This window comes from Chiroxiphia lanceolata, chromosome 11 (assembly GCF_009829145.1).
Source record: "Chiroxiphia lanceolata isolate bChiLan1 chromosome 11, bChiLan1.pri, whole genome shotgun sequence".
NCBI classification, from domain to species: domain Eukaryota; kingdom Metazoa; phylum Chordata; class Aves; order Passeriformes; family Pipridae; genus Chiroxiphia; species Chiroxiphia lanceolata.
The window spans coordinates 10784470-10811470 of NC_045647.1; the positions used below are offsets into that span (position 1 = coordinate 10784470).

General features: G+C 46.3%; 1 protein-coding gene across 4 annotated transcripts; it reads left to right on the top strand.

Moving 5' to 3' along the window:
• SLC41A3 (solute carrier family 41 member 3) lies at positions 1-25858 on the top strand. Of its 4 annotated transcripts, none has more exons than XM_032698777.1 (11): positions 1-134; positions 1957-2273; positions 11912-12019; positions 12890-12961; positions 13767-13911; positions 15995-16141; positions 18731-18875; positions 19569-19648; positions 21477-21611; positions 22401-22549; positions 24933-25858. In XM_032698777.1, exons 2-11 carry the CDS (start codon positions 1983-1985, stop codon positions 25116-25118), a joined length of 1458 nt encoding a protein of 485 aa, XP_032554668.1. In that variant the 5' UTR covers positions 1-134; positions 1957-1982; the 3' UTR covers positions 25119-25858. The 4 variants fall into 4 exon arrangements, with proteins under 4 accessions (XP_032554668.1, XP_032554669.1, XP_032554670.1 ...); XM_032698778.1 differs by lacking the exon at positions 1-134 and adding an exon at positions 874-951; XM_032698780.1 differs by lacking the exons at positions 1-134; positions 1957-2273 and adding exons at positions 6354-6466; positions 10665-10839.
• Positions 25859-27001: the final 1143 nt, after the last annotated feature.

The window sequence follows — 27001 nt, forward strand, 5'->3', positions numbered from 1 at the left end:
ACTTACAAAAACCTTCAACCCCTTTTGGTGTGCCCTGCTTTGAGCCACAGGCACCGTTTTATCTGTAAGAGCCCTTTAACGTAGCATGACATCTGAGAGACTCCAGCAGGATATAAGTTTGCTCTGGTGCTGAGGTATGATTTAATGTCCTCAATTGTTTTGGAAATTAAAGCTGCATGATTCAGGAGACTTGCATGAGTATGGTTACTTCAGTGCTTAATGAGATTTATGTGCCTAAATGTGACAGATGCTGCAATTACATTTCTAACACGCTGGTTCAAAATGGAAGGGAGAGAAAAACTAAACCAAATCAACAGGAGTTTTAGTGGAGGCAGGCTTTTGCACAGGAAGCTTGCAACGTGAGCTCTTGCAAATGCCAAAACAAGGAGGGAAAAAAAAAAAAAAGAAAAAGAAAAACCAAACCCAACCCAAACAGAGGAAACGTCTTTCCGCAGCTCGTAATTGCAGCCTCCTGTTTGCGCTGCCCACGCTGACAGCTGTCACCCTTTCCCCACCATCCGCCACGGGCTCTGGGGGCGGCAGGAGGCCCGGAGGGATGGGGAACGGGGGGTGTTCGGGACATCCCGAGCGCTGCCTTCCAGGGGGCTGTTTCCCCGAGCGGGATCCGTCCCAGCCGGGAATCCTCCATCCCCGCCTCGGGCTGTCCGCCCTGGTACGGACAGGGGGATGAGCGCGTCGCGGGGCTTGCGGCAGCCGCGGTGCGGGAACGGCGCCGGGGCAGGACCGGCGGCTGCCACTCACGGCACCGCGCCGCCTCCGCGGGCGGGGGCCGGGCTCGAACCCGCGGCCGCCGCGCAGGGCGGGCGCCGAGCCGCGTCCGCCGCGCCCAGATGTGGCGGGCGCCTCCCGCGCTCGCATCGTCCCGGCTGCGCCCGCGGGCCTGCGGGCACAGCCCCGCCGCGGGCAGGGCACGGGCAGGGCACCGAGCCGGTAAGCGCCGCGGGGCAGCGGGGGCCGCGTTTCCTCCTCCCGCCGAGGAGGACTTTTGTCGTGTCCATCCCTCCGCCCTCCCCCTCCCCAGCCGTGGTTGGGGCCTCCTAGCAGTTTCCTCTGCTCGCCAGATGTTGGGCAAGAAGAGGATTGATCCCTACCTGGGGTAGCGCAGGGGCTCAGAGCGCTGGGGGCCCATCCTGGCAATGAGAGCATCAGGGAACATCTGGCAGCAGGTGATGGGGAAAGATTCAGGACACTGCCTGGGCCAGCAGTGGGACAGGCAGTATGAATGACAATTTTATCAAGGAATGTGATGGCAGGAATAGGGCTAATGGTAACAATTTTTCATGTTTATTTTTTTCTTATAAGATGGTGTGGGGTCCCTGCAGCTTCAATATAGACAGATGAGTCATGTGGCGTATGCATGTCAACTAAGGCACAAAAGGAAGGAGAAGTATCCAGATTAGAGAGAAGATCAAAGAATTACCTTGTTACTGAGGAGTGGTGGACATCTAGATGTACTATGCTAGGTACTATGCATAGTACATACCTGGATGCCAGTCCTTTGTGTGACTGTAGGATGCTACAATATAAGGATGTCAACTGCTCCTATTTCTTGGCTAGGGGTCAGACCCTGAAAAGGATTGAATTCTTCTGGGTTCATAAGTTCTTGTGACTCCCAATGGTTCAGGAACTCCCAAGGGTTCAGGCCATGTGCAGCACCTTCTGAATTCTTCTACTTGTTCTCAGGGTAAGAGCCATGATGCACAGCAAGCACTCCAGGGTGAACACAGGCCTGGGATGAGATGCTGTTACAGAAAAGGAGATTGGTTGGACGCTATACAAATTTGAAAGTACTAGTAATTGGGCCAGCAGAGTGTTTTGGGTTTGGGGAGTAGGTGGTTATTTGCCTTCAGTACACAAAATACCAAAGGATTTCCTGTCTCTCACGTGCCGGATACTTCTTTTTGTTATCTCATTGTTTCTCACTTTGTTTTTCAGAAAAACTGTGATTCAAGGAAGCCACCATGAAAGGTGAGGAAGTTCGGCAGAGGAGGAAAGAGGGCAGGACTAAGAATGGAGAGCGATCCAGGCACAAAGGAAGGAGCAAGGGTAAACACAGAGAGAGCCGACTTGGCAGCCAGGAGGCAGGGGATGTCTCTCTGCATGCACAGCAGAAGCTGTTGGCTGAGGAGAAAGTGGCCACGGCAAAGTCACAGGAAGAGTCAGCCATCTCAATTTGCCTACAAGTGCTCCTGCCATACCTCCTAGCTGGGCTTGGCATGGTCTTGGCAGGCATGGTTTTGGATTATGTTCAGGTAAGGGAAAGAAACTCATCTGACATACCTGATATGGGATAGGTGGGGGACTTTTCTTCATAGGCAGAGGATTTGCTCTGTGAACGGCACAGTAAGGGAGAATTTGCAGCAGTTGCACATGCCACCATGTCCTTCAGTCAGCTACTAAGTAGTTCTATGTGGCTCTCAGGAGACAGCATGTGGGGCTTTTTTGGCTCCTTTTCTCCCCTGAAGAAAAAAGACAATATGATGCTAAAGTGTACACAAAGAACACGAGGTATCTATGTAGAAATGTGCAGCCCTGTGCAAAGATCTCACCTTGGTCCTTGAAAGAGGGTGGGTGACCTGCAGCCCCAAGGACTGTGGTGACACAGTGCTTTCCTGCAGTAGATAGAGCAGTATCACTCATGGATGTAGCTCTGGATAGTCCTGCATCTGCTGCTTCATTGTGCAAGGCATCAGCCAGCCCAGCACTGTTAACACTTCATACAGCCAGCCCAGCCCAGCCTGTACACCACATCCTTGACTGAGGCCTCATACAGATGACTTGAATTCTTCCAGTTCAGGTTCTGATTCTATGATGGTCAGGATGAGAACTCCCCTCCTATGGTGCAGCAGTACAGAGCTTTAAGATAGTGGTGAGCACCTGATTTTAGACAGTTTAAATAATTTCCAGATTATAAATTACTGTGCCTTTGCACTCTGGGTGACTCTTAACTACTGTATGCCTTTTTATTAACCCTTGTTATTTGACTAACTAGCTGTGAGGTCAGACTATTCTGACCTATCTGATACAGTGACACTGAAACTACTGTGCTTGCATTGACAACTTTCACAAATCTGGGGCTGTGTTACTTTGTTCTTAACCCGGGGTTGATCTCCCTAAGCTAGAAGAGCTGTAAAGGCTTAAGAGCGACACAGTATCCTTAACTGACCTTAGCATGTACTCAATACCCAGCAGAATGTCTCATCGGATCACAAAATGCCAAGGCAAAGCCAGAACCCAGTGACAAACTACTTTGTGTCTCCTTTGACATTATTCTGAGACTCTTGAGTGTTGAGCAACCACTTCCGATTTTATTTTTTAGACTGTTTAGACCTGCCCAGCCTTATGGATCTCTGACATTAAATGTATGTTGCTTCCTGTTGTGAGTTATTAAAGTGTGAAATAAGTTGCAGATGGGTTTATGACGTTGAAGGAGTGCTTTTCTTTCAATGTTTCTTCCCTGGGAGTTGTTTTTGGTTTTGGTTTTGGTTTTTTTTCTGGGAAGAACTGGGCCGCTAATACAAACAGAATGCGAGGCAAACCTCACTCTCCTCTGAAACTGCAAAAGTATGCTTTCTGTTTTTGAAATAAAGAGCTCACAAAGAGCTGTCATGTTAGTGCTTAGAGTCTGGGAAATCAACCCATGCCACATCTCATAGAAAGTACAGGCCTTTGGCAACTAGCACAGAGGTTGTTTGTGCATGATCGTGGGCTACTTGAGCGTGTCTCATCATGGACTTGCTGCTACTGGAAACTGCCCTTCCTTCCTGAGCCAGTCCTGGCCTTTGCCTTGCTGCTGCTGTTGTTTCTGTGGAACAACAGTGGATGCTGTGGGGCTCTGCATCTGCCTGCTCTCAGTCTCCCCACTTCTCTTCTCTGCCCTTTCCCAAAGTGGGAAGAGAAGAGTCAGGACTGATAGTACTCGAACAAATGGGATGTGCAGTCCCTGCAAAACGTTGTCATCCCATGAGTCCAAGGTGTTGGAATAGTGCTGCCTGTTGCTAACAGGAATGTTGTAAAAGCATTCACTTGTCTTCCTGTCTCTTCTTTGCAGGGATGATAAGGTACATATGAAACTGTGTTCTTTGGCACTTGTCATCTTTCTGTTCCGTGTTTTGTACCGTGGCAGTGGATGGAGGCCCTAGGTCAGGGTCAGGACTCACCCAAGTCTGCTTCTGCTTTGACTCCTCCAAGGCAATGCTACTTGTTGGCTAGTTTGCAAGCGTGGGGATACAGTGTATCTGTGTGCAGAGAAGGGCAGCAGTGCACCTCCCCAGGCTTTGCCTTGAAGAGTGGTATGAAAATAAGGTGGTTGGTTTGGAGTTTTTTTCTCCAGCTAGTTATAATCTTTTTCCCACTGTTGAGCAACTCTCTCTTTCTTCCCAAACCTGATGCATCTCTTTGTGGACAAATATGGTATATCTCTTTGCCAGGAAAATATGAGGCATCTCTCTGCTGACAAATACGGTGCGGATCTTTATCAGAGGCTCCTTAAATGCATAATAAAATGACCCAGTGTACACACGCGGGTCACCTGCACCAATTACCTTCTCTGCATACTGATTCATCAGTTGAGAGCTTTTTATGGTGCTTGCTTAGAAACAGGGAGAGCCAAAGCGTGATAAACTTATAAACCCTGCCAGGCTGACGCTTTGGTACAGGCTGTGTTGCTGCTCTGTTTTTTAATGGCATTTGAGTCATTCAGACTCATTAATATTTTCTTTACCTTAATGTTTCTGCCTGACATCGATCCAGTTGACTGATACATCAGCGTGTGGGACTAGGTGTGCATGTTATTAGACCTTGAAAACCTATGGTAGTTTTCCAGAAATTGTCTTTTGTTTCCTTGAAGGAAGGCCCACAAGCCATTAATCTTTATGTCTCTCTGCAGAGAGTGTTTGGGAAGGGGTTGATCCATCCTAAATTGTGTTTTTAAAACTTTTTGACCCTCTAATTGAATTAGTCTACCCAAATTAATTATTAGAAAGGATCCCCAACATAATATCCTGACTCCTTTCCCCACGTGTGTGACTTAGAGCTGAAGCCTTTACTGAACAGGATAAGACTTTTTGGTCGTATGTGGCCATGGTGCAGCTGATTTTTGCCCCCGTGTCAGATGCTTTATCATGGAGTCTCTGGGATGAGATCCCCTCTCTCAAAGACATCAGCTTCCCGGGAGCATGCAGAAGCAGTGTGTTTCACTTTAGGACAGGCAGGGACACCAGCTCAGAGAGTGTCCTTTCTCTCCCTTGCCTGCGGTGTAGTGAGATTATGGAGCTACCTTAAATAAGCTCTGGCTATGACTCTTATCTTGGCCTTTGCAAACTAGCAGAAAGTTGAAGTGATGACAGCAGATAAGGGTGTTCACTTTTGAAGCTTATTGGCTGGTTCTCTGAACTTTTTTTTTCCCTGAGAGCCAGTCATTCAGAGGTACAGCTGGCACAGACCGATTGTTATATCCTGCGGAGACCACGGAGGGGACACGAGGGGCCGGGGTCCAGAAGTGCAGATCTTCTCTCACCAGCTGGCTCAGCCGTGTCACTTGCCTGAGGATGAGACCTGTGTAATATCATCGGCTGTGAGAAACGTGGCCCCATGTTTTCCTTGACCTTTCTTCACCTTGAAGAAGCGCAAAATGGATCAGGGTTTTTAACTCCCCACCTCCTCGACTTTGGGACAGTGAGAAAAGTTCAGTGGTGCTTACGGTGGGAGTGAAGGGACTGGGGCCAGTTCAAGCAGGCTTACATATTAAACCATCGTATCAAACGCAAGCCACGGTCTGACAAGAAATGTAACCCGAGGAGAAAGGACACCAGTGCGTTTGAGCAGGCTGAGGGATTCTTGCATGACCTGTCACTCTTTCAGTGCCGTAGCCTGAGCAGGTCTTACTGGTTTTTGCCGAAGTGGTGGGAGCTGAATGGGGTGTGGGCTCATTTCTATTCATCCTCAGACGTCTCCGCAATCTTCTCTTCTCTTTTTTAATTTCCCCCTGGATACAAATCAGAGAAATTGTGTCCATCAAGTTTGCTGCCACCTGAGCTCAACCCAGCTGAATCAATTTTGGAGGATACCCTTGCTGCAATCCTCTGGATGTGCTCCTAAGAGAAGAAGAAGCTAAACCAATTTGGCATTGTTGCTGTAGTTTGAGGAAAAACATTTCTGCTGACTTCAGAGAGAGCTACAAGAAGGATCTATATGATGTCCTGATCTCCCTCCATTTTCCCTGCTGAGCATGGGGTAACAGTGTGTGACCATGGTGGTCACTCAGTTACAATTGGAACTGTGCTTCCACGGCAAGAAACTGAGAGGTTTCACCTGCAAGTTGACCAGATCAGCCAGTGGATTTCTCCCAGAGACTTCATTCTCCATTGCCTCCCAGATTTTTGTGCCATTCCTTCTGGCTGGCTTGGGAATGGTAGCTGCTGGCCTCTTGATGGATGTTGTTCAAGTAGGTGCATGTGGTTAGGAAACCTGTAGTGAGGGGGGGGCTAAGACACTGACCTTGAGTATTTGTGCTTTTTTGTTTTTAAATTGTGTGGTCCTAGCAGCCAGTCAGCAGGATGGCTGTAGGCTTTTTCCTGAGCTAGAGAGACACTACCCATATTCTTTAGATCTGTAGGTGGGCTCCTTGTAAAGTGGGATAGCGGCTTTCAGACAGACTGTGTAGCACTGCACTTGGTGCATTAGACTGGGTGCTCCCTTTTCTGTATTGAGCTAAAACACTTCGGGGGTGACTGCTATGAAGCAACTGGATCAGAGTACAGCACATTCCCCTGTTGCATGATATTATTTTTTTCCTTCAAAAATTGCTGATAAGGAAATCTAGGTCAGGGTTGTTATTAGCTACCTGTCTTACTTAGAAGAAAGTTCATGCTTTCAATTCTTTGCAAACAACCTAGTGTAATATTTGGTCTAGAAGGCATTTAGATACTGTTATGAGAGGCTTGTCAGCATAAAACAATTAGCATTGCCTACAAACAGGGCTTCTCAGGCAGCTTCTGAAGTGGGTATAAATTTGGAATAACTTCCATTGACTTCCAGGGAGTGCTGCTGCATTTACACCATTGTGCCCACTACCAGAATCTATCCCATCTGTCTTTCCTTTGTACCAGTGGTACAAATAGAAATGTAAAATTTGATCTAGTTTGGGTGTCTCATGCCAGTGGATTTACAAATCAAAAGGCTGGCAGAGTTTCCCAAGGATATATCCTGCAGTCTGAGCTCACTGGAGTACATTGGATTCTCTGGCATTAATACCACGAGAGGAGCTAAATATGGATACTTGAATGTTTGGAAAGACAATACCTTGCTGGTTTTTTCTTGCATTAGAAGAAACAAAGAGGACAGAGAAGTTGAATTAAAGGGAGTATGAGGAATATCAAAGAAGGGTTAACTGAAGTGGCACACACTGTTGCTGTGCTGTTTGTCATCTCCACCTTGTGCCGTGCTGAGGCACAGACCTGTCTTGCAGCATTACAGAAGTTCTCAAAGTACCCAAGATGTTAGCAGTTATCTCAGAGAAGGATAAAGACACAGTACGTACCTTGGAGTAAAGAAATCGAACACACTTGCTAAGAACTGGTCCCTGTTCAAAAATGTAACTGTATCCAAACTGATGGAAAACACATGTATACCATGTTGCATGTGTCCTTTAAATACCAGTGTGCAGCCCAGTTTGTGTATTTGTTCATTAGACTCTTTGAAATGGAGTCACATATAAAGCGCAACCAGAGGAGCTGTATTTATTGGTGAAGGCCTTTCCAACTATATTGAAAAAGAAGCCATCATTCCATGGGTTCAGTTCCCAGAGGAGGCAGCCCAGTGCATTGAGAGTCACGGATGGCATAGGAGAGATGTTAGTGAGGTGAACTGTCACAGTGTCAACAACCGTGTATCAACAACATCTAAAAACAAAACCAGTAGCTGGGAAAATCCAGAGATCTTAGCCTTTAAAGGTTTGCAATACTCTTTTGTGCTTCTTTGTCTCTGAGCTGTTATTTTCAGCTTTTCTTGCTGCAAATGTGAGAGCTAGAAACTCACTGTCCTGCCCAACTAAAACTTGAGTCTAAGTTTGTTTGCTTGAGGTACTGTAAGACTTATATTGCCTATCATGAGGGCTCACAATACTAAAACTACAGGTTTTTCTGGTCCTGGAGTCTGTGATTTGCCCATTTTTTCAGTGGTTGGTCTGGCTGAGGAATGCTTTATCCTATTTGCATTCACTGCAAAATGTTCTTAGGAAACTCTGTGTTTGCCTTTGACAGGGAGAAACATGAGCAAGCTCAAGGATTGTATCAAGAGCATATGTGTGAGTTTAATGCAGCTGCCCTTGTTTTATTACATACAAAATATCTTGAAATAATTTGGTTCTGTGCTGGGAGTCAAGCTGACACTCTCTTTTTCAGGGCTGATGTTGCTATAAAGAGGACAACAAAGTGGAAATTGCTAGTCTGTGTCCTATCAAACTTGCCAGGATTTTAGCAGTTTCCGATCCATCCTGGGATGAAACCAAGAACTGTTCATGTTACTGTTTACAAGAAAAACCAGCAAGAGAGATTTGTCGAACCCAGTTGACTCTAAGGCTCAAACCTGAGTCTCTCATGCTGTAATAAAAAGATACCCAAAGAAGTAGCTGTTTGCCATTTTCTCTTCCTGGGTGTGCAGATGATGCAGTCTCTCTGCAGGGCTGATAGCACTGGTCTTTTCTTGTTGGATGTTTCTGCATCTGCTCCAGTGATCCCTGGCCAGCTGGTTGATCCAGATTCTAGGCTGGTTGGCATTGCTGGAGACCTTACAGGGCCCTGCCAGTGTTTGGCCCACTCTTTTACAGTAAGGTGAAGAATCATATTGAAGCTGCATGATCAGATTTCAAACCAGAGAATTCAGGAGAATTCTGTCACAGACATAAGATATCCCTGTCCTTTGTTGATAAAAGCCCATGAGATGATGGGCATTGTAAAGGATTTTGTAATGGCTTCCTTTTTTACTCCAGGATATTTTGATATTTCTGTTGGCTTGTTCAGAGCAATGAAAAACCTCTGAGGCTTCTGAGCTGCTGCTGTGGGAGATGGATGTCCTGGAGAGGTAACAGGACATGTTTGGGACAGTGAGGACAATGTGAGGATCTACAGCAGGGCTGGACTGCAGTTGGGGAGGCTGGCTCAGTACATCACAGCTTCCCTTCCTCTGAGGGACCCCCTGGTCAGATCCAGCTGCTGTGGGGACCAGCTGCAGGGGAACAGGGGGTTAACCAAGTTTCTTCAGAGCTCAGTTTTAGGGCTGAAGCTCCGTTATGGAGATGTGAAGTTGGAAAGAGTCTCTTTCTGGCTCTGTGTCCCTGTGTGGGTTTGCAATGCTGCCTGGAATGTTTCTGTTCCTTCTAGGCCAGTTTTCATCTCCAAGGACAGAGACAACTCCTAGACTTAGTTCAGCTGTCTTTATTCAAGTAGTTCCTTGCCTGCATAGCTCTAACCTGCCCCACTCACCCACTCCTCCAGGTGACAGTCCTGACAGTCCTGCAAGTCAATGGCACAGGCATCATCTGTTTATTCTGTATTTCTGCATCTGCTAACATGATGGAGTCCTGGATACTGTGGTAGAAATCATTATGAATCTGTCCTTAGGCTGTTGGTGAGTCACTAATGAGACTCAAATAGAGGCAATTAAGTCAGCTTTTTTTATCAGTACGGTTGTGTGATTATTAATTGTTCAGAGCCTTTAAGTTTAATGGTATATAAAGCAGAGTCCCAAAAAATCATACCTCATATGCTGAAACTTCTGTTATGATGGTTTGAGACCTGCAAAATTTATCATGAACAAAAGTGTTGGAGCTTACCTAGATATACTGAAATCATATTTCCCGAAGGTAACATGCACAGGAAATACAAAGAGTTGAGGGGTTTTGTTATTTCTTATTTATACATCTTTTTATATGCAAGATATGCAAGGTCTTAAGTATAAATGTCTTCACATCTCTATATTTTAAATGGGTGGGGGTTTTAACATTGTGACTACAAAGTCTGTTTTTTCTCCTCTTTCTTTTGAAGGATTCAAAGATTGTTTGGATCTTTATTCTTAATCAAAAAGAGGAGAGACAGGGATATTAATCTTTAAAAGAGATGTCCACCCCTAGCTTTCCTCAGGTATTTAGGTTCCACGTTAAGAAATTTAAACAAAATTATAGTGTGTCAAATAAGGTGATTATTTTTGTGTTGTTGATTATTTACTCGACAGTAACTAACTTACCTTTAACATTTTGAAACATGCCTGTTTCCAGGCCACTACTACCAGGAAATATGCCTTTTTTACATTGATAATAATGTTTTGCGTCTTATCTGCACGTCTGAGGGGTGTCTTGCACCACGTGCTCAGGACTGGCTCAGCCCCACTTTCATGCCAGCTTCCTGAGAAGGAAGCTGTGAGGTCTTCCCAGCAAACAGCCACACCACTGGCTTCCCACAGCTTCCCATGGCACAGCCAAAGCAAAACACCAAGCTGTTACACCCTGCACATATTTCCTAACAGGCAGACAGCTGAATGTGTCAACATTTATTGAGTCTGTCCAACCTCCTAGACTTTCAGGTTTATAGAATCACAGTGGATGTGAAACAGGTGGGCAGGGATCTCTTGTTTGTTTTGTTCCCTAGTGCCAGATTTCGGGACCATCATGGGATACTAGAGAGTGACAAGATGAAACTAATGAACACATTGATCCTTCACATGACACGTAGCTAAACTATGGAAATTGTTGCCACGGGATGGCACATGGGTTGGAGGGGGGAGATTGGATGAGCACCTGAAAGAGCAATCCTTTCATCAGTGGTAAGTGTGCAGAAAAGCTCCACCAGCTCTGTACCCTGTGACAGACAGTCATAGGCTGGAAAATACACAGGAGAATTATCCCATTTACTTGTCATATTTGTAGATGTGTTTTATACACCTGAATTTGACTACTGGTAGAGCTAATCATGGGTTAGATGAACCTGTGACCTGACTTACAGCAGTCTTTTTTTCTTGTGTTCTGCTCTTAAATGGTTGTTGGTTTTACTTCACACTGAGCTGCCCCATTCTGTGATTTCATCCTGATGTAAACCTCTCTGGCTACAGTGGGACTTTGAATGCACAGAGGGGGGAATGAATTATGTTCCAAAGCACTGTATGGTCCATAAATTAGAGAAGACATGTCAGTCAACTAAGTTTCTTAAGGTTTCAGATCATCTCTAGTGTTGCAGCTGATCCAACAGCTTTCTGTAGTTCAGCTTCAGAGAAGCAACAACAGTCAAGATACTGGCTCTGCTGTTTGGCTTATGAGATATCTTAATTCAAAATCCTTTTTCTAGCTGTGCTGGGAACATACTTGGTAACAGGAAGATTTAGGAACTGCCTGTGGAGAAGAGATGCACAAATCTCCTTCCCTTCCACCACCAGTCTTAGATGCTTAGTTTGAAGTTTGGTAAGAGAAGACAGACACAACTTTTTGTTGTTAGATCATTTTCAGATCTTTGTGTTTATTTTTATGAGTCTATTTAGCAATAGATGTTCATGTATCCAGTGTAAGTGCAAAGGATGAAGAACATGCTGTATTTCATTTGGCTTGTGAACCCTAGTTATTTTCATGTTATTCTTGGCTAATGCAAAAGGCACATTTTAATTTGTGGCTTTCCAAAATCTTCTGTTACCCTCAGGAAGAAAGACCCTTCCCTGTTAGGATAGTGCTTTATTGTGCATGAGATGAGAAAGAACACTGCAGGCTGAAAATTCCTTCCTTCACTCCAAAATGCAACAACAAATTGCAACAGGGCAGCATCTGCCCCCATGTACAGATACCTGTGGAGCAACAGCATTGGACTGGTCAGCATCATAAACTGAAGTTGTTGCCTTTGTTTTTTTCCAGCACTGGGACGTGTTTCGGACAATTACCGAAGTGTTTATCCTGGTTCCTGCCTTGGTTGGCCTGAAGGGCAATCTGGAGATGACACTGGCATCCAGGCTCTCTACTGCTGTGAGTGTTAACAAGGTGGTGGCTGTGTGGGTGTGGGGAGGGGGGTGATTAGCAGGAGACATCAGGAGATTCTTCATTTTTATAATCACAATATGTATGAGATATGCCCTTTTCTGCTAAGTGGAAACTAGTGGTGTGTGAGTTTTAAAATAATGTGTTTGCCCTCATTTTGTAACTGGAACAGAGAATTTCCATCTGTGCTTTGAAGGTGAATTAATCCCTGGATGGCCAGTTGCTGATATTTGGGGCCCTGTGACACATGAAGGAGACAAAGACAGGACTCCACAGCTGTCAGCTTCAGTATTGGATTGCTTTTCTGTGGGTATTGATTCTTGAGAGGCCAGGGCTTCCCAGCTATCCTAACTCGGGGGGAGCAGACTGAGGCTTCTTGGAACGTGCAGCAGCTTTTGCTACTCTATTTGATCTCTTGTATCTCCCTAAGCTGCTTTGTTTACTTTGGGCTGTTTATGTTACATGTCTCAGGAGAATTTGGAGCTTAACAGAGCAATTTAGGGGGAACAAAGAAGGAAAATTAGTTTAGTTTGTTTAGCTTTTGCTCTGTGTGGGATGTGATGTATATGCCCACTCCACATTTAGCTGGGTACCCTGCAGTGCCTCTGTACCTCCAATGTGAGCCTCTGATGCCCCTGGGACATTGGGCTAGAGCATGATGGAGAAGTGTCAAGTGCAGGGAAGCACTTGAAGAAGTACAGGGAAGAAGCAAGTGCAGGGAAGGCTGGGGGATGATGACCTGCAGTTGCCTCTCTCTGACTTTAACAGCCTCTTTTCCACAGGGACCAGGTGAAACTGCCTTCAGCAGCCACCTGTGCCACAGAAACAGGCTTTTAGGGTATCTCTCTTGACTCCTAGGCTAACACTGGACAGATGGATGATGCTCAGAAGCAATGGAAAATGGCCACCTGCAATTTAGCCCTTATCCAGGTGAGTCACTTCAGCTGGGAGATGAAAAAGTCCCTCTTCTCTTGCTATGCTGCAGACCAACAGCATCTCTTCCCAGCAGTGCTGAACCCAGAGCAGGTGATTTGGGGTGGGTATTCTCAACAGAGCCAAGCAGAGCCAGGGCTTTACTTCCAATAAAGCTCTGTGTGACCCAGAGCTTGTAGTTTAGCTGCAAAATACATCTAGACATTTGTTGTCTTTGTGGGCAAACTGAAACAAACAATAAAAAAACTCCTTTTGCAGGGGGAGCTACATCACAATCCCTGTTTCACAACAGCCCCCAGATAAAGCCTGTCATTTACTGACAGTGTTTGGGAAATCAGCCTTGGGCAGGAGGGGGGAGGTGGGAGAAATGTGCCTCTTGTAGCTCTTTCTGTGTGTTAAAATCCAGCAATTAGACTAGAGTTTTCACATGGCAAGACCCCAAGGCTTGCAACGTGTGTCTGTGTGCTTTCCCTTATCTCCTTCCTCAGCTTTGAGGAGCACTGCCTTGATGGGGATCCCATTTTTGTGTTGACCAGGGCTACTCCTTTGCTGATGGACTCAGTGTCCTTTGTTGAAATGTTATCTGGCCTTTGCAGGCCTTCAGAGTTTTTCTCCAAACTTTGTCAGGATTTCTTTTGAATCTAGTGGAGCCTCACAGGGATGCTGCTTAAATACATAAGCAATCAGCATCTGTGCCAGGCTGTGCCCTCTGAGCTATGTGACAGCACTGCAGTCGTGTGGAGCCAGGGCTGCCTGGAAACAGAAGTGGATGATTGCTCACCAGCTGTCTTTTGATCCCCAGGTCCAGGCCACTGTGGTGGGACTGCTGGCTGCTGTTGCTGCTGTGATCCTGGGGGCCATCTCTAAGGGCTCTGTGGAGCTGAGCCAGGCTGCTGTGCTGTGTGCCAGCAGCGTGACCACGGCCTTCATAGCTGCACTGTCACTTGGTGAGTCTTTTTGGTTCCTCAGATCAAACATGCAGCAGTCAGGTGTGGAATAAACTGCCTCTTCTGCTGGGGAGACCCAGCTGGCATCCCTCTGCTCTGGCAGAGGGAGGAGGGATGCAGGGAGCATGAGTCCTATGTGTGCTACTTTCATCCCCTCTGCATCCTCCCTATGCTTTTCTTCTCCTGTGATCTGTTTTTCTCTGGGCTCTTGACATCCACAGGAGCAATCAGAATGTCCTTCACCTGACACACCAAAAACGCCCCATGCTGTGCATGGAAGTACATAAACATACACATACTTATTCCATGTCTCTTGGGTGACACATGAGCCATCTACACTGGCCCTTTCTCTAGGGGAAGGTGAACTAATATCATGCACAAAGCAGGAAATGGAGAGTCTGTTAGCAGAAAACTCTAGACCATGCTCAAGATGGACTTCGGTTACCCAATACCCTGGGCAGGGTTGTGGCCAGCCCTGTGGCTTGCCTGCTATGAGCTCACAGCTGGGCACTCCTCCCCCCTGGCTCTTCCCCTTCAAGGGAAGTGTGATGGGCTGGATGGTAGGATCTGTTCTGAGCGGCCTGAAGATCATCAGTTTGTAGGTCTGCCATACGAGGGCAGCATGATACCCTGAATACAGTCAGCTGGCAGAGTCAAATAAAGCAAGTTTTCTAAATGAAAGGAACAAATTAGAACAAGTGCATATCCTGAAGCTGGAGTCAAAGGGTGATTGTAGATGCCTTTCATGAAAAGCATGGCATGAGGCAGTTGTTAAAAACAGCTTTCATTACTCTTCCCTACAATCTCCCTGCTTGGTGTGATACAGATAGGCTTTGTTGCTGTACTGTCACAGGCTTGCTGCTGGCATTAGTTTCTTCCCTGGACATGGTCACAGGCAGCCTGTGTGTGGGTGTGCACAACGGGAAGCTGCTATTTTTATGGCCAGGGAGGGAAACAGCATGAACTGTGCTGTGGCGAGGGGAGTGTGGGTGTCTAGGATGACTCTTGTGGAAATGCCATGTTGTGTGAGGATGTGTTTCTATATAGGGGATTTTGTATCAAGGAAGGTGCACATGTGGCATTTCTTATGGGAGAGCTGATCATCCTCTGTATGGTCAGCTCTGGTGGGGCTGTATAGACAAGCACAGAGGAGTTGTGAGCTGGAGGGAACCACTATCTCTTGAGCTTTCTTTGCTGTGTACTGTCAACCATGGAAGGACTTTGCAAACATGTCATTTGTCTTGTCTCAAGGCTGCCCTTGCTAGTCACACAGCAGTGGAGGCTGGCCAGGCAGGGTTTATTCCAGTTAGCTTATCTGCAGGCCTGTGGGAGGTCTGATGTCTGAGAGATTCCCACATGTTCCTCAGGGTTTGGGGTTTGTATTCCTTAACTCACCTGGGCAAGCAAAACTTCCCTTCTCTCCAAGAGTGCCAAAAAGCAGCTGAATTTTCCAGATGCAGCTCAAAGGACAAGGGAAGAGAGGTGATGTGGGCCATCTCCATAATGCTCAGAGCATCAACATCCACACAGTGCAAATTAAAGCAGCTCCAAAGGCTCTGGGGCATGAGGGGTCAGTTTGATGGATAGACTGAAATGCTAATGCAGGTTACTGTAAAGAAGCTTGTTTCTCCTTGGTGATTAAAACTTTGAGAAATTTTGGTCTAATATGGAAAATATCTTTGTGGTGGAATCCAGAGCAGGGGATGGCACTAGGGCTGCATGCCTGCTGTGTGCTTATCTCTGAATGTGCTTCGTGCTTGGTCCTCCTTCAAGGCAGCCGAGATTAGGCTGCTCAGGAGGGAAGCTTCTACATTTGGGCTGCCTGCTGGTATCTCCTTTGATCCCTGGAATTTGCTTGTGTGCCTCTGGGCCTTTGGAGCAGTTCATAAGGGCAGTCATGCCCTTCAGGTTGGTGAAAGCAAGAGGGAGAATTCCTGAGGATGTCCAGCTGCGTGGTGCTGGTATGGGTAATCTGCTTCTCACTTTTCTTAGACCCCCATGTCCCTCTGGGAACCAGAACAGCAGCTCTGGGGTGAAACACAGCAGGATACATTCTCTGATGCTTGTTCTGTGTCTTCTCTAGGTCTGGTGATGATTGGCGTGATCATCGGAGCAAGGAAAGTTGGGATCAATCCAGACAATGTTGCCACACCCATAGCAGCAAGCCTTGGAGACTTGATAACCCTTTCCCTGCTGGCGGGAATCAGCAGTACACTCTTCAAATACATAGGTACAGTGTTTAGCAGGGAATTGCAGCTCAGCAAGGAAGGGACAAATCCTTGTGAAATTACTGCAGGGTGCTTCCCTGTTTCTGGCCTGGTTCAGAATGGAGGCTGTTGTGCCACTGGGGTAGAAAGGTGACCAAAGAGGCTTTTTCCAGTGTTTCTATTAGTAACAAACTGGAAGGCAGAGCTCTAAGAAACACAACTGAGATCTGTCAAAGAAATGACCAACAGATACTGTGCAGCTTTGGAACAGAAGGTTGGCATATGTGAGACTGACTCTGTTCCTGGATCTGTCACTAGCCAAGCATAACTATTTTCTGTGGGTGGGTCCTTTCTCACAAAGCAATTTCAGGGGTTTAGCATTTGTAAAATATTCTCGTACCTTCTTACATGGGGAGTCATGGATGAACAAGACATCAAATTGGAAGAAGGCAGGCTGCAGTGTTTCATGTTTGCAGGACTCTAAGTAGGACTTATGGCTATGGTGTTAAGCTGTGCTGCTGATTGGCAAAGGCTTGGGCATCTGTTGATTCTGAAAAGCCCAAAACATCTTGCTACTTGGTGATATATGCCTGACTGTTGCTTTTAAAGTGTTAGGCCATTTACCATGAGCCTAACCTAGAACAGAAATGGGAAAATAAAAAGATCAGCAAACTCAAAACCATTTGACACTCAAACTGTTGCTTCAGACTGAGCAGAAGCAGCGAGGCAGCTGTTCTCAGTTTGCATAACTGGTTCCATATGTAAGCGCAAGCGAGGGAGTGAAGGAGCACACACTGAAGGGAGAGGCCAATGAATTGCTTCTGTCCAATCCTCCTTGAGCTTCAGAGTGCATTTTTTTTAACAGGCTTTTTCCATGATGGCATCGCACCTTCCTCTGTAAAGCTAGGTTGTCTTTCAGTCAATACACCTCAGATAATATCTCCTAGGGAGCACAGGGCAGAAGAACATAATAACCTTCATGGCTGTGAGCAAAGGGAATTTGTGGAGTTTTCAGAGTAGTTTAAATACCCTCTTGAGATTGAAAATACTCATCATACGAACACCAAGTCATTGGGAGCATGAAGTGAAGCAGGTAGGAGGAAGGCATTGCTGATGGTGACTGAATAACTTAATTTCCCTCCCCAGTGTGTAGGAAGGTATGGTCATGCTGTGAAAACTTCTGGGTCCTACCAAAATGTATCCTTCAAAAATGCTGATGAGACTGTAAGTTCGGAGTACTATGTGCCACCTGATGCAGCACTATTCCCTTTTGCAAAATACCCTTTTGCCAGTGAAGATTTTAATTTTTTTTTAAATTGACTCTGATCCTTCTCAGTCCTGCATAATGGAGGTACAAACTGTGCCAGAGGGTTTCAGCTTGTTTATGGGCTGTGTGTGAGGGAATGTGGCAGAACTGGAATGTGGAGACTGAAGGCCATTCGTCCCACCAGGAGTCTCTCTGTGGGCTTTGATAAGGTTTGGTAGACTCCAGTGCTCTGTGTCTGCATTATTTAAGAAGGAATTAATTGCTCAAAACATCAAGGGGTGTGGGTAGGAGACCCAGAATAGCAGCTAAGTTTGTCATACAGCCCATCTGCCCTGAATGACTGCAGGGGGTTCAGTGCACTGACACAACAGTTTTTACAGCTGTTTACACCCCAGAAGTGGTTGCGTTTCAGCGCCAGCTAAAGCCACTCATAAAGAGTGCACCTCCTTGTGTAAGAGCCCTTGTTTCATGGAAGATGTCATCACATCAGTGCTATCTCATCCAGGTAGCCCAAGGCCCTGGCAAAGACATTTTAAAAAATGCACACTTTGAGTTTGCTTTATCTCCCAGATTACCTGCAAAGTCGGCATTACATCCCACTGCCTTTGGCCCCAACACAGGGACCAGATGGAGAGCTCTGTTGATGGAGCAGTTTTGTATCGAAAGGGTTGGCATCAGCCCCATTGCTTGAAGGTGTTTCTCGTGCTTCTAAGTCATATTTATTTTCTTTTTGTGCTGCATATTTGCTTATTTTTTGATTCCTTTGCTTCTAAAAATCACTTCAATTTTATGCCTCTGCCTAATGGAAACACATGTAAGCTAGCACAAAAGAAACCCCAGATCTTAACTGGCTTGTACGTGCAAGAGAACATTTGTTCCTATAGAGCAGACCAGCTGTTCAGCAATTCTGCTGGCTTGCCACCTAAAGTACCTCTTATGTCTTGTTTTAGGTGAAGGTGTGAGGCGTCTGCCCTAAGTGTGATACAGGAGTTTCCCCCTTGCCCTGCTGTTTGATCTGTACCCTGGAGCCAGAAATTTTGTAACTTTTTATCTTTCTTAGTTGGAGATGGAATTGGAGACTTGTTCATCTTCAAATTTAACTTGCTTTGAATCCTGCTGATTTTCAAACAGCATCCTCCAGCAGTGAATTTCAGGGATTTAGTATGGATTTCTGTGGTGGAATGAGGTGGTTTTGTGGGGAACATCATGGTTCATGTGATTTTTCTGCTAACGTAACTCAGTTGGAGCAAGAGTCCCGCTGCCTTTCTTCCCATCTTTGTGCAATTTGATTTTGGCAACCTCTGAAGCTATGGGCGTTTAATTCAAGATTTCTTTTCCTTGCCAGATGTGAAATACCTTTCTCCTCTGATCTGTGCTGTCTTCATTGTCATGATCCCTCTCTGGGTTGCTATTGCCAAGCAAAACCCTTCTCTTGCTGAAGTCCTGAAATCTGGATGGCAGCCGGTTATTGTTGCAATGAGCATCAGCAGGTAAACCAAGGAGCAGCTCCCAAGCCCACACGTGTATTCACACTGCAGAGAGACCCTGTGCTCACTTAGAAGGCCATCAAAAGTGAAACTGGAAGAGAGAGCAGAAGGGTATTTGTCCAGAGCTTCTGAGCCACTGGTGGCCCTCCCACAGACTGTGAGATAGCAGATAAGGAGCCTCCAAATCACTGGAAAAAGCAAATCATTTTAAGTCTCACACATCCAGGCACCACATGGGGGCAAGCTAGGAAACAGAAAACAGAGGTGATGACCATCACAAATTGTCAGGCTTCAACTTCATTTTTATCCAGCTGTAAAAAGAAAAGACTGGTTAATGCAGAGCCAGGTAGTTCATTCCTCCTGTGCTGCATGTTTCAGATCCAACTGAGATCCAGGAGAGAATTTTTAAAAGCTTCTGAAGCCAGTATAGAAGTGTGAAAAAGGTTTGGGGGAGGGTGATAAAGCTTCCCTAACTACCAGTTTTGCCTACGGGTGGGCCAGGAGGTCTCTGTGAACTCATTATGCCATTAACAAAAACTGTAAGGTTATCTGTTGGTGGAGACTGAGCTGTAACAGGGGTACCTGGGCAAATCAGTCCAGCCCTGGCAATGGGGAAGATGCAGTAACCCATCTCAGTGTGCTACTTTCACAGCACAGGAATTGATCCACACTCACTGCCTGTCCTTTTTTTAACAGCATTGGTGGGCTCATCCTGGACAAAACTGTAACTGACCCAAACTTTGAAGGCATGGCAGTTTTCACACCTGTGATTAATGGTAGGTTGGGCATGGGGGGATTCTCTGCTTTTATTTATACCTCCTCCTCCTCCCCAAGGGTTGTGGTATCCACTGTTGCCCCTACACAGAGGTCAGAGTTCAAAGTCCCTCCTCCCATCATGAGTGGAAGCAAAGCTACTGGTCCCTGTTACATCCTTGCTTACTCATGTCTTGAAGCATCTCTGGAGAAAAACAGCAGGCAGGGCTGGAAAATACTGGCAGAGCTGTGGGAAAGGTTGACAGCATCTGATAGTTGTCTCTGAGAGCTACATTGACACTGTTCATAACATCAAACCTATTAGGATGTCACAATAAATCCATTTTCCCTTGTCAGTCTCCCTCCACTTGGTAATTTGAGCTGTGAAATCATCCCCTATACAGGTTGTTGAAAAAGATCAAGATCAATATGTTAAGATTAGATATGTGTATGTATATAAAAGATTATATATATGGATTGCATATAGAGGCATTTTTATATATTTATCTCTCAAGACCTTTTGTGTGTATATTTATATTTATTGGAATCCTCACGGTACTTTTATACACACACATATCATTACAAACTGCTGGGAATCCTGGTATCATTGAGGATCCACTGGTTTATTTTTCTGCTGTTATAATGTTCCTGTATGACAGGCCCATTCCAAGGGAAACCCATGTTCCTAGGGTAGGCTTGGCCTCATGCCACTCTCAAAGCATGGTGTCCTCTTGCAGTGTCAGAGGGTGTCACCCAGCTGTCACCTTACTGGATCTGCGTAAAGACAGCCACCTCGCTGACAAACCCTCTCCAGCAAGGTTACCCAAAGAATCTGATTGGGAGAGTATGTCAACAGCAGTTTAGTTGAACAATGATTGACCCAGACATCGCCCTGTGGGGGCAGGTGACCTGTTTGGCAGAGCTGGTGGCAGAGTTGCTCAGTGCTCTCTGTCTTTGCACAAGAAGCTCTTCACTTCGCCTCTGCAGGGGAGTCCTGCAAAGTGTGGCAGTGCAGGGTTCAGAAAGTTTCCATCTTCAGCTACGGTGACATAGCCTTAGTGTTTGCCTTTTGATTCCCATCTGGAAAATCTCATATTTAATGATGGAGAACTTTCTTCTTCAAGGAAGGGAAAACATGAGAAGCCTGAAGCATCTGGCTCCCTTTTGTCTTTTCTGTGGCATTTCTACCCTGAAGATACTCAGGGTGGTGGAGGTTTACTCTGTAGATCATTATTCTTCTATTTTCTACTGGAAAATGTATCTGCTTTTTCATGTTTTCTAGAATTAATCAGTCTGTAAGGAATTAATTTCCTTTTAATTAGCTAGCATATTTGGGCTCTAATTCATTCTCGTGATTTCTTCTCATTTGACAAAGTCAGATGCCTTAATACAGACATGTAATCACTCTCTGTGATGTTTGTTGTCTTTTAAACAATAATGGTTCTCTGGATGACTAAATCCAAGAAGTTGCCATGAGCAGCATCTGCCACTGCCTGCACTGCTTTCCCCAGGTGTTTTTAAGAGGCTGTGTCAAACCAGGTGCAATTACATCATCTCCAGAGGCCGTGTGGCATTTACACCCAGTGCTGGGGAGCAAGGGAAAAGGTTTTCAATACAGCAGTCAGAAGGAGACGATCGCTGGAACCTTCTTGATTTTTAGGAGCTGTTCCTGCAAAGTGAATAGTGCAACATCACCTTGACGTGTGGGATCAGCTTTCCTCTTTTTCTCACTGCTGCTCTCTGTGAGCTTGTAAGTGAGTGCAGATCGACTCATCTTGGGCTAGGTTTTAGACTGATGATTCCTGCTGTGCTGAACGTGTTTTACATGTTTTCTGTGTTTTGCCCCCATAGGTGTTGGAGGGAATCTGGTCGCCATCCAGGCCAGCCGAATTTCTACATTCCTGCACTTCTGGAGCATGCCTGGAGTTTTGCCGTACAAGATGAGGCAGAATTGGCCCAACCCATGCACCACATTCTTCTCATCAGGTAGACCCTGAACCCTAGGTCTCCATGTCTCAAGGCCTGTCACCACAGATAGCTCCTTTACCAAGCCTGGTTGGAAAAGGTCTAGGTGGGTTTCAAAGGCAGAACTTCCCTCTCACAGGGAAAATACTCAGATCAGAGAAGAAGCATCTTTGCAGTGGGCAGTTTGAAAAAAAGGTTTGTTCACTGCTCACTGGCATGGAAAGAAAGTAGCCTTCAGGGAGCACTAAAGAAAGTAATTGAAAAAGAATCTTAGATTCGATCTAATAGAAAGTCATTTTAACCATGGCCAGCCTAGAGCCATAACCTGTGGATAGAGGGGTGAATAGACCATAATCTTGCTGAAAATCAGCAATTTCTCCGTCTTTAGCATTGGATAAACTTAAGCATCAGCAAAATTTGATTTGGGTCTGTTGTCTTTATAGATTGCAGATTCCTCTTGATTTTCCCTGCTGGGTTAGGAATCAGTGCTAGATCAAACTATCATCTGGGAAAATGTGTTGCCGCAAGACAGAGCAGAAGCTGTGGGAGGCAGAGAGCAGCTGAGAGGAGTGTCTGTGAGAATTGGAGTGGATCTGCATGGAGCTCACAGTCCCTGACAGTTTCAGTGCTAGACAAAGCTGCTGGGCTGATCCTGCAGATGCCTCTGATTGCTGTGTGATCTAGAAAAGGCATTAGCAATGTTGCTGGTGGGAGGGGACAGCCCCAAATCTATGCAATAAATATGGGTCCTATCTTCCCTCTACCCTCTGCAGCTGCTGTTACCCCTCTTTCTGTCTCTGTCCTCTGCAGAGGTGAATTCCAAGTCAGCCCGGGTCCTGTTCCTCCTGGTTATCCCAGGTCACCTCGTGTTCCTCTACACCATCCATCTGCTGCAAGGAGGCCACACGTCTCTGTCCTTCACCTTTGTGATGTTCTATCTGACTGCTGCTTTGCTGCAGGTAAATGCCAAACTCTCAACAAAAAGGAACCTCTCAGACAGCAAGAAAAAAAGCCTTCTCCAGGCTAAACAGGAGTCATGGTAAAACATCCAACAGCAGCCACCCTTTTCTGTCATTTCAGGTGTGCTTCTACCAAGCATCATGTACCTTCTGTGGGTCCAGTAATACTTCACCCAAGTTGTGAGGGTCTAGTTTCCCATATGAGCATGACTGCAGTTTAGGGTGAGTGAGGGATCAGATGTGAGATGAGGAGCAAGTTCTCGTCCTCCACTGAACTGCAGTAAGTGTGCAGAGACACATTTAGCAAGGAAGTACCTTGTTTTAAAATGTTCACTCCTTGAGTCCCTAAGCTCCAAGTATTTCTAGGCTGCCACTTGTCATTCCAGGAAGGGGCAAGTGAGAAGCAGTGAACTCCAGCCAGCAGGTTTCCTCGCTCATTTTGGAAACCGGTGTCACATATTATGGGAATCCATTGGGGCAGGGCCATGTAGGTCAAAAGTGAAGGGAAAACCCAGGCCTGAGCAGTTCATCTTTGAAAATAAAAGTTCTGGATAGGCAATGGGCAGTTCATTCAATTTGTTGTGCCTGTTCTCTTTTGCTGTTTTTCCTGCCCTGTAAACTTTTTCATCTCACCCAGAAATGCATGTGGCTGTTGCCTGAACTCACAGAGGCTCTAAATTCACTTGCCCTTTTAAATCAGTGATTCATTAATTTGCAGGGTGAGGTGGCTGACTCTCACTTTGCCTTACAAGCAGCGACGTGTCTTCGGGTGAATTCCTTCTGTGTGCAAACAATCAGTTTCTCTCGACCTTTGCACAACCCTAAGCCCAGCAGCACAGCCACAGTTGTAAAGGAAAATATTTATTCTTCTCTTTATGCATCGAGGTAACTCCTCAACTAAAGCCAAGCATGAAAATACACAGAATAAATGACAGCGTAAAGAGCAGCATCCCAGCAACACCACTGACCCTGAAAGATTCCCATGGAGGGCAGTGGAGGAGAATGCATTCAGCCGGTTTCTTTTTCCTCCTCCGTTATACTTTATAAAGAAAGACAGAAAGAAAGATGAGGGGGGAAGTTTAGGTCAGCTGGAGGAAGCCCAAAGAGAAAGATCAGAAGCCTAGAAAACATGACCTCAGAGGAATAATTGAATGGACAGGGGTTAGCTAGTCCAAAGAAGAGAGGCTTGAGAAAAATATGGTTAATATCCTTTAAACTACCAAATTTCTGGAGGGAGGGACAGAATAACATTTACTATGTGGTCACTAGGGAAGAAATACGAAATCATGGATTTCAAATGGAAAAAGCAGATTTATGTTAGACCTTGGGAAAAACAGAAACAGAAAAAAAAGCCATGGGAGTGATTGCTTAGAGTGGGGCATCTCCAGCTCTGAGGGTTATTTAGCATAAGTTAAGCAAATTTTCCGTCAGGCACATTTGATCCTGAATTGAGGCAAAGGAATGATCTGCGTAAAACTCTTGAGTTTCCAACCAGCTTTAGTTTCTGTGATTCTGTTATTTAATTTGCTTCCCCCACCTCTCCTCCTCCCTTTCCCTCAACCAATTTTCACCTTTAGAAATGGCACCTTCGGCTTTGGTTCCTGATGTGCTGTGGTCTCCCATGGAGGGACCACAGATGTGGAGAGCAAACTCCTCTCCCTTCTTAATTCAATTAACAAAACAGTCTTTAATCTTTAACTGAAGCATTTTTCTTCCATCTGTTTATCAGAACTGGGAATGAAATAGGTATTAAAAGAAATCACAACAAAGATTTTTAAACTGTTGAGGTGAAAAAAAAAGAGAAATTATTTTATTCTTTTAACATGTCAGTGCTGCTCGGGATAACTTTGATGTAAAAACTGCCTCAAACTCCAGTTGTCCACTGAGACTTTTAGGAAAAACAAAGTACATGTGATCTGAATTTCTAATGGAAAAAAGAAGTTATCCTTTGGGGTTGCCTGCATATTCAGAGCAGCCCTGTATCTGGTGGAATGAACGGGAGCAGTCCAATTCAAGGCATGGGAAGTAGGAACTGTACCTTTGGGAGAAGCTTTTGGTGTGGCCAGACTCGTATTTTGAGCAGGAGATGCTGGTGAGCAGTTCAAGTGGGGTTCTTCACACTTGTGGCTGGCAGCACAGGGCAGTGGCATCAAGGGTGATGCCAGGCAATGCAATGCCAAAGGGTAGGAACCAGATACATCCATCCCAGTACTGCTCCATCCTGCAGGGGAACAGCGTTTCTCTGGGGATGGTGAGAGCTCTCAGTGATCCCTGTTAGCTCTGGTACTTTGGCCATGACCATGTCACTTTGGCTGTGAGCTGAAGGAGATTGGATGTTGCCTTCTTGCTGCCTCACAGCAGGACCTTTCTTGCCTCTACCCAGGTGGGAATCCTGCTCTACGTGGCTGACCTAATTGTGCGTCTGATGTGGAGGAAGGCTCTGGATCCGGATAATTTCTCCATCCCCTACCTCACTGCCCTGGGGGATCTCCTGGGCACTGGATTCCTGGCCATCTGTTTCCGCCTGGTTTGGCTCATCCACGGCGCAGACATGAACCCGGGGAACTGAGAGACCACGCGCAGACCCGCATCCCTCGTGCTATACGGTGCTTTCCTCTGGGACAACGGGGTACTTGGCGATGACTGCTGGGTCACCCAGCTGGATTGGGCCTCCCCTGCCACCCTGCCACCTCCCCTCCCCATCGTGCCTTACAGCTGGGCTCGCCCGCCCTGAGGAATCAGCACCCACAGACTTGCACCCTGGCAAGTGAGCGAGCCGGTTTTAAGAAGCGCCCGCTGCTCACACCTGCACCCGGCAAACAAGGGGCTAAGGAGCGTTTGGGCCATTGGTAATGAATGAGCATTTTGGTCGGTGGTTTCAGTCCACCTACACAGCCCTGAGGCTGCTCCAAAGCCTGCCGAGGTCACTGCACCTGATCCTCCAAGTGGATGTTGCAGCCCCTCCGTGTGTAACTCTGACTTTCCCTCAAGGGAAATTCTTTATTCACCCCCCTTTCCTTTTGCTGAATCCCTGGAGGAGGAGAGCAACTAGGTCTTTAAACTCGTCTCCTCTCCATGGCTCAGACAGACGCTCAGGATCTGAGGCAGTGAGCTGCTGGCTCACACCCAGCAGGAGGTTATGTAGGGATACCACCTACCTGCCCTGGCAGCATCACTGGTGTCTGACCGACAAGCTGGTCTGATTGCATTTTGGGGGTAGGAAGGTTTGTTTTTACGGTTTATGAAATACCCAGTAGTTAAAATGTTTATAGAAACACACACATAAATAAAGTGGGTAAAAAAAAAAAAGAAATGCTGTGTATTTGGGGATTGTTTTTTTCTTGCTATGACTCTGCCTGTTTCTAGTTCTGACTTGTTGGGTAGAACTTCCTGCTTCTTTCTCATCCATTCAGGTCGGACAATGCAATTTTAATAGAGCTTCTGGAAAATCAGTGTTTCCTAACCAAGAGCAGCCTTTTGCTGACCACGTTTCAGGTTAGAATTAAAGCCCATTCCCTCTCCCACAGCTGCCATCCACTCATTAAAAATTGCTCTGGGATGAGTCTTGAATCTGTGTAAGGCTTGTATTGGGTTGGGTGACGACTGGGCACAAGGATGTGGCCAGTGACTCCTTCAGTCCTCACTCCAGGGTGGCTCTGGTGCTGTCAGGGACACGTCAGGGAGGGGCTGTGGGGCTGAAAACATCCAATTCTCACTGCAATTGAAGAAGAAATAGGGTCATCTGGATGACAAGATGCTGAAGAGTCAGGAGTCAAGGACATGGATCAAACCTTTGAAAAATGTCACTTGGCCTCAACTTGAAGACTAATCTGCCACCTTCTTGTTGGAGAAGGGAAATGGGAGGTCAAGTCCCCCAGCCTGCTGGCAGACAGGGGCCTTGATCAAGGACCTGCTAGCTCTAAAACACTTAAATCTGAGCTGTGTTGGGTGACTGCTGGTGTTGGGTGTCTCTTTGCTCCCAGTTCCGCTCTGGTTTCCCAGAGCTGCTGCAAAGCTGAGGCCCCTGCATGGCATCAACACATGGCTGAAGGTCCCTGAGAGCAGAAGCTGTTCAGCTCTGGGCTGCCAGGTGTGGGGAAAAGCACTCCTTAAAAAAATACTAAGCTGTTGCCTCCCCCTTCCTCAAGCTTCCTCTTCCCATTTTTTTGTTTTGAAGGATAAATTGCCCCCTGCTGGCTTCACGATGGGGAGCTCTCAGCATTCGAGGCACACACTCCCCCAGCTCGGGCCTCGCTGCTTTATCTCCCGCTGCAGCCTGAGTGCTGTCGGCTCTGCTCGGCTGCACCATCAGCCCCGAGCACCCACGTGTGATAATTGCAGCCCAGCAGCTGAGGGGGCTTGCGGGGAAAGCAAAGCGAGCGTCTGATTGCCAGCCCCAGTTTGACGGTGCTGCGTTAGGGGAAGTGTACGTATATATTTTAGTAACTTGAG

Bases quoted from the DNA above. Each gene is read 5' to 3' on its own strand.
- SLC41A3 (XM_032698777.1), top strand. From the start codon at position 1,983: ATGAAAGGTGAGGAAGTTCGGCAGAGGAGGAAAGAGGGCAGGACTAAG. The intron at 12,962-13,766 runs GTGAGTCACTTC...TTTGATCCCCAG, and splicing joins GCAATTTAGCCCTTATCCAG to GTCCAGGCCACTGTGGTGGG. The intron at 19,649-21,476 runs GTAGGTTGGGCA...TTGCCCCCATAG, and splicing joins TTTCACACCTGTGATTAATG to GTGTTGGAGGGAATCTGGTC.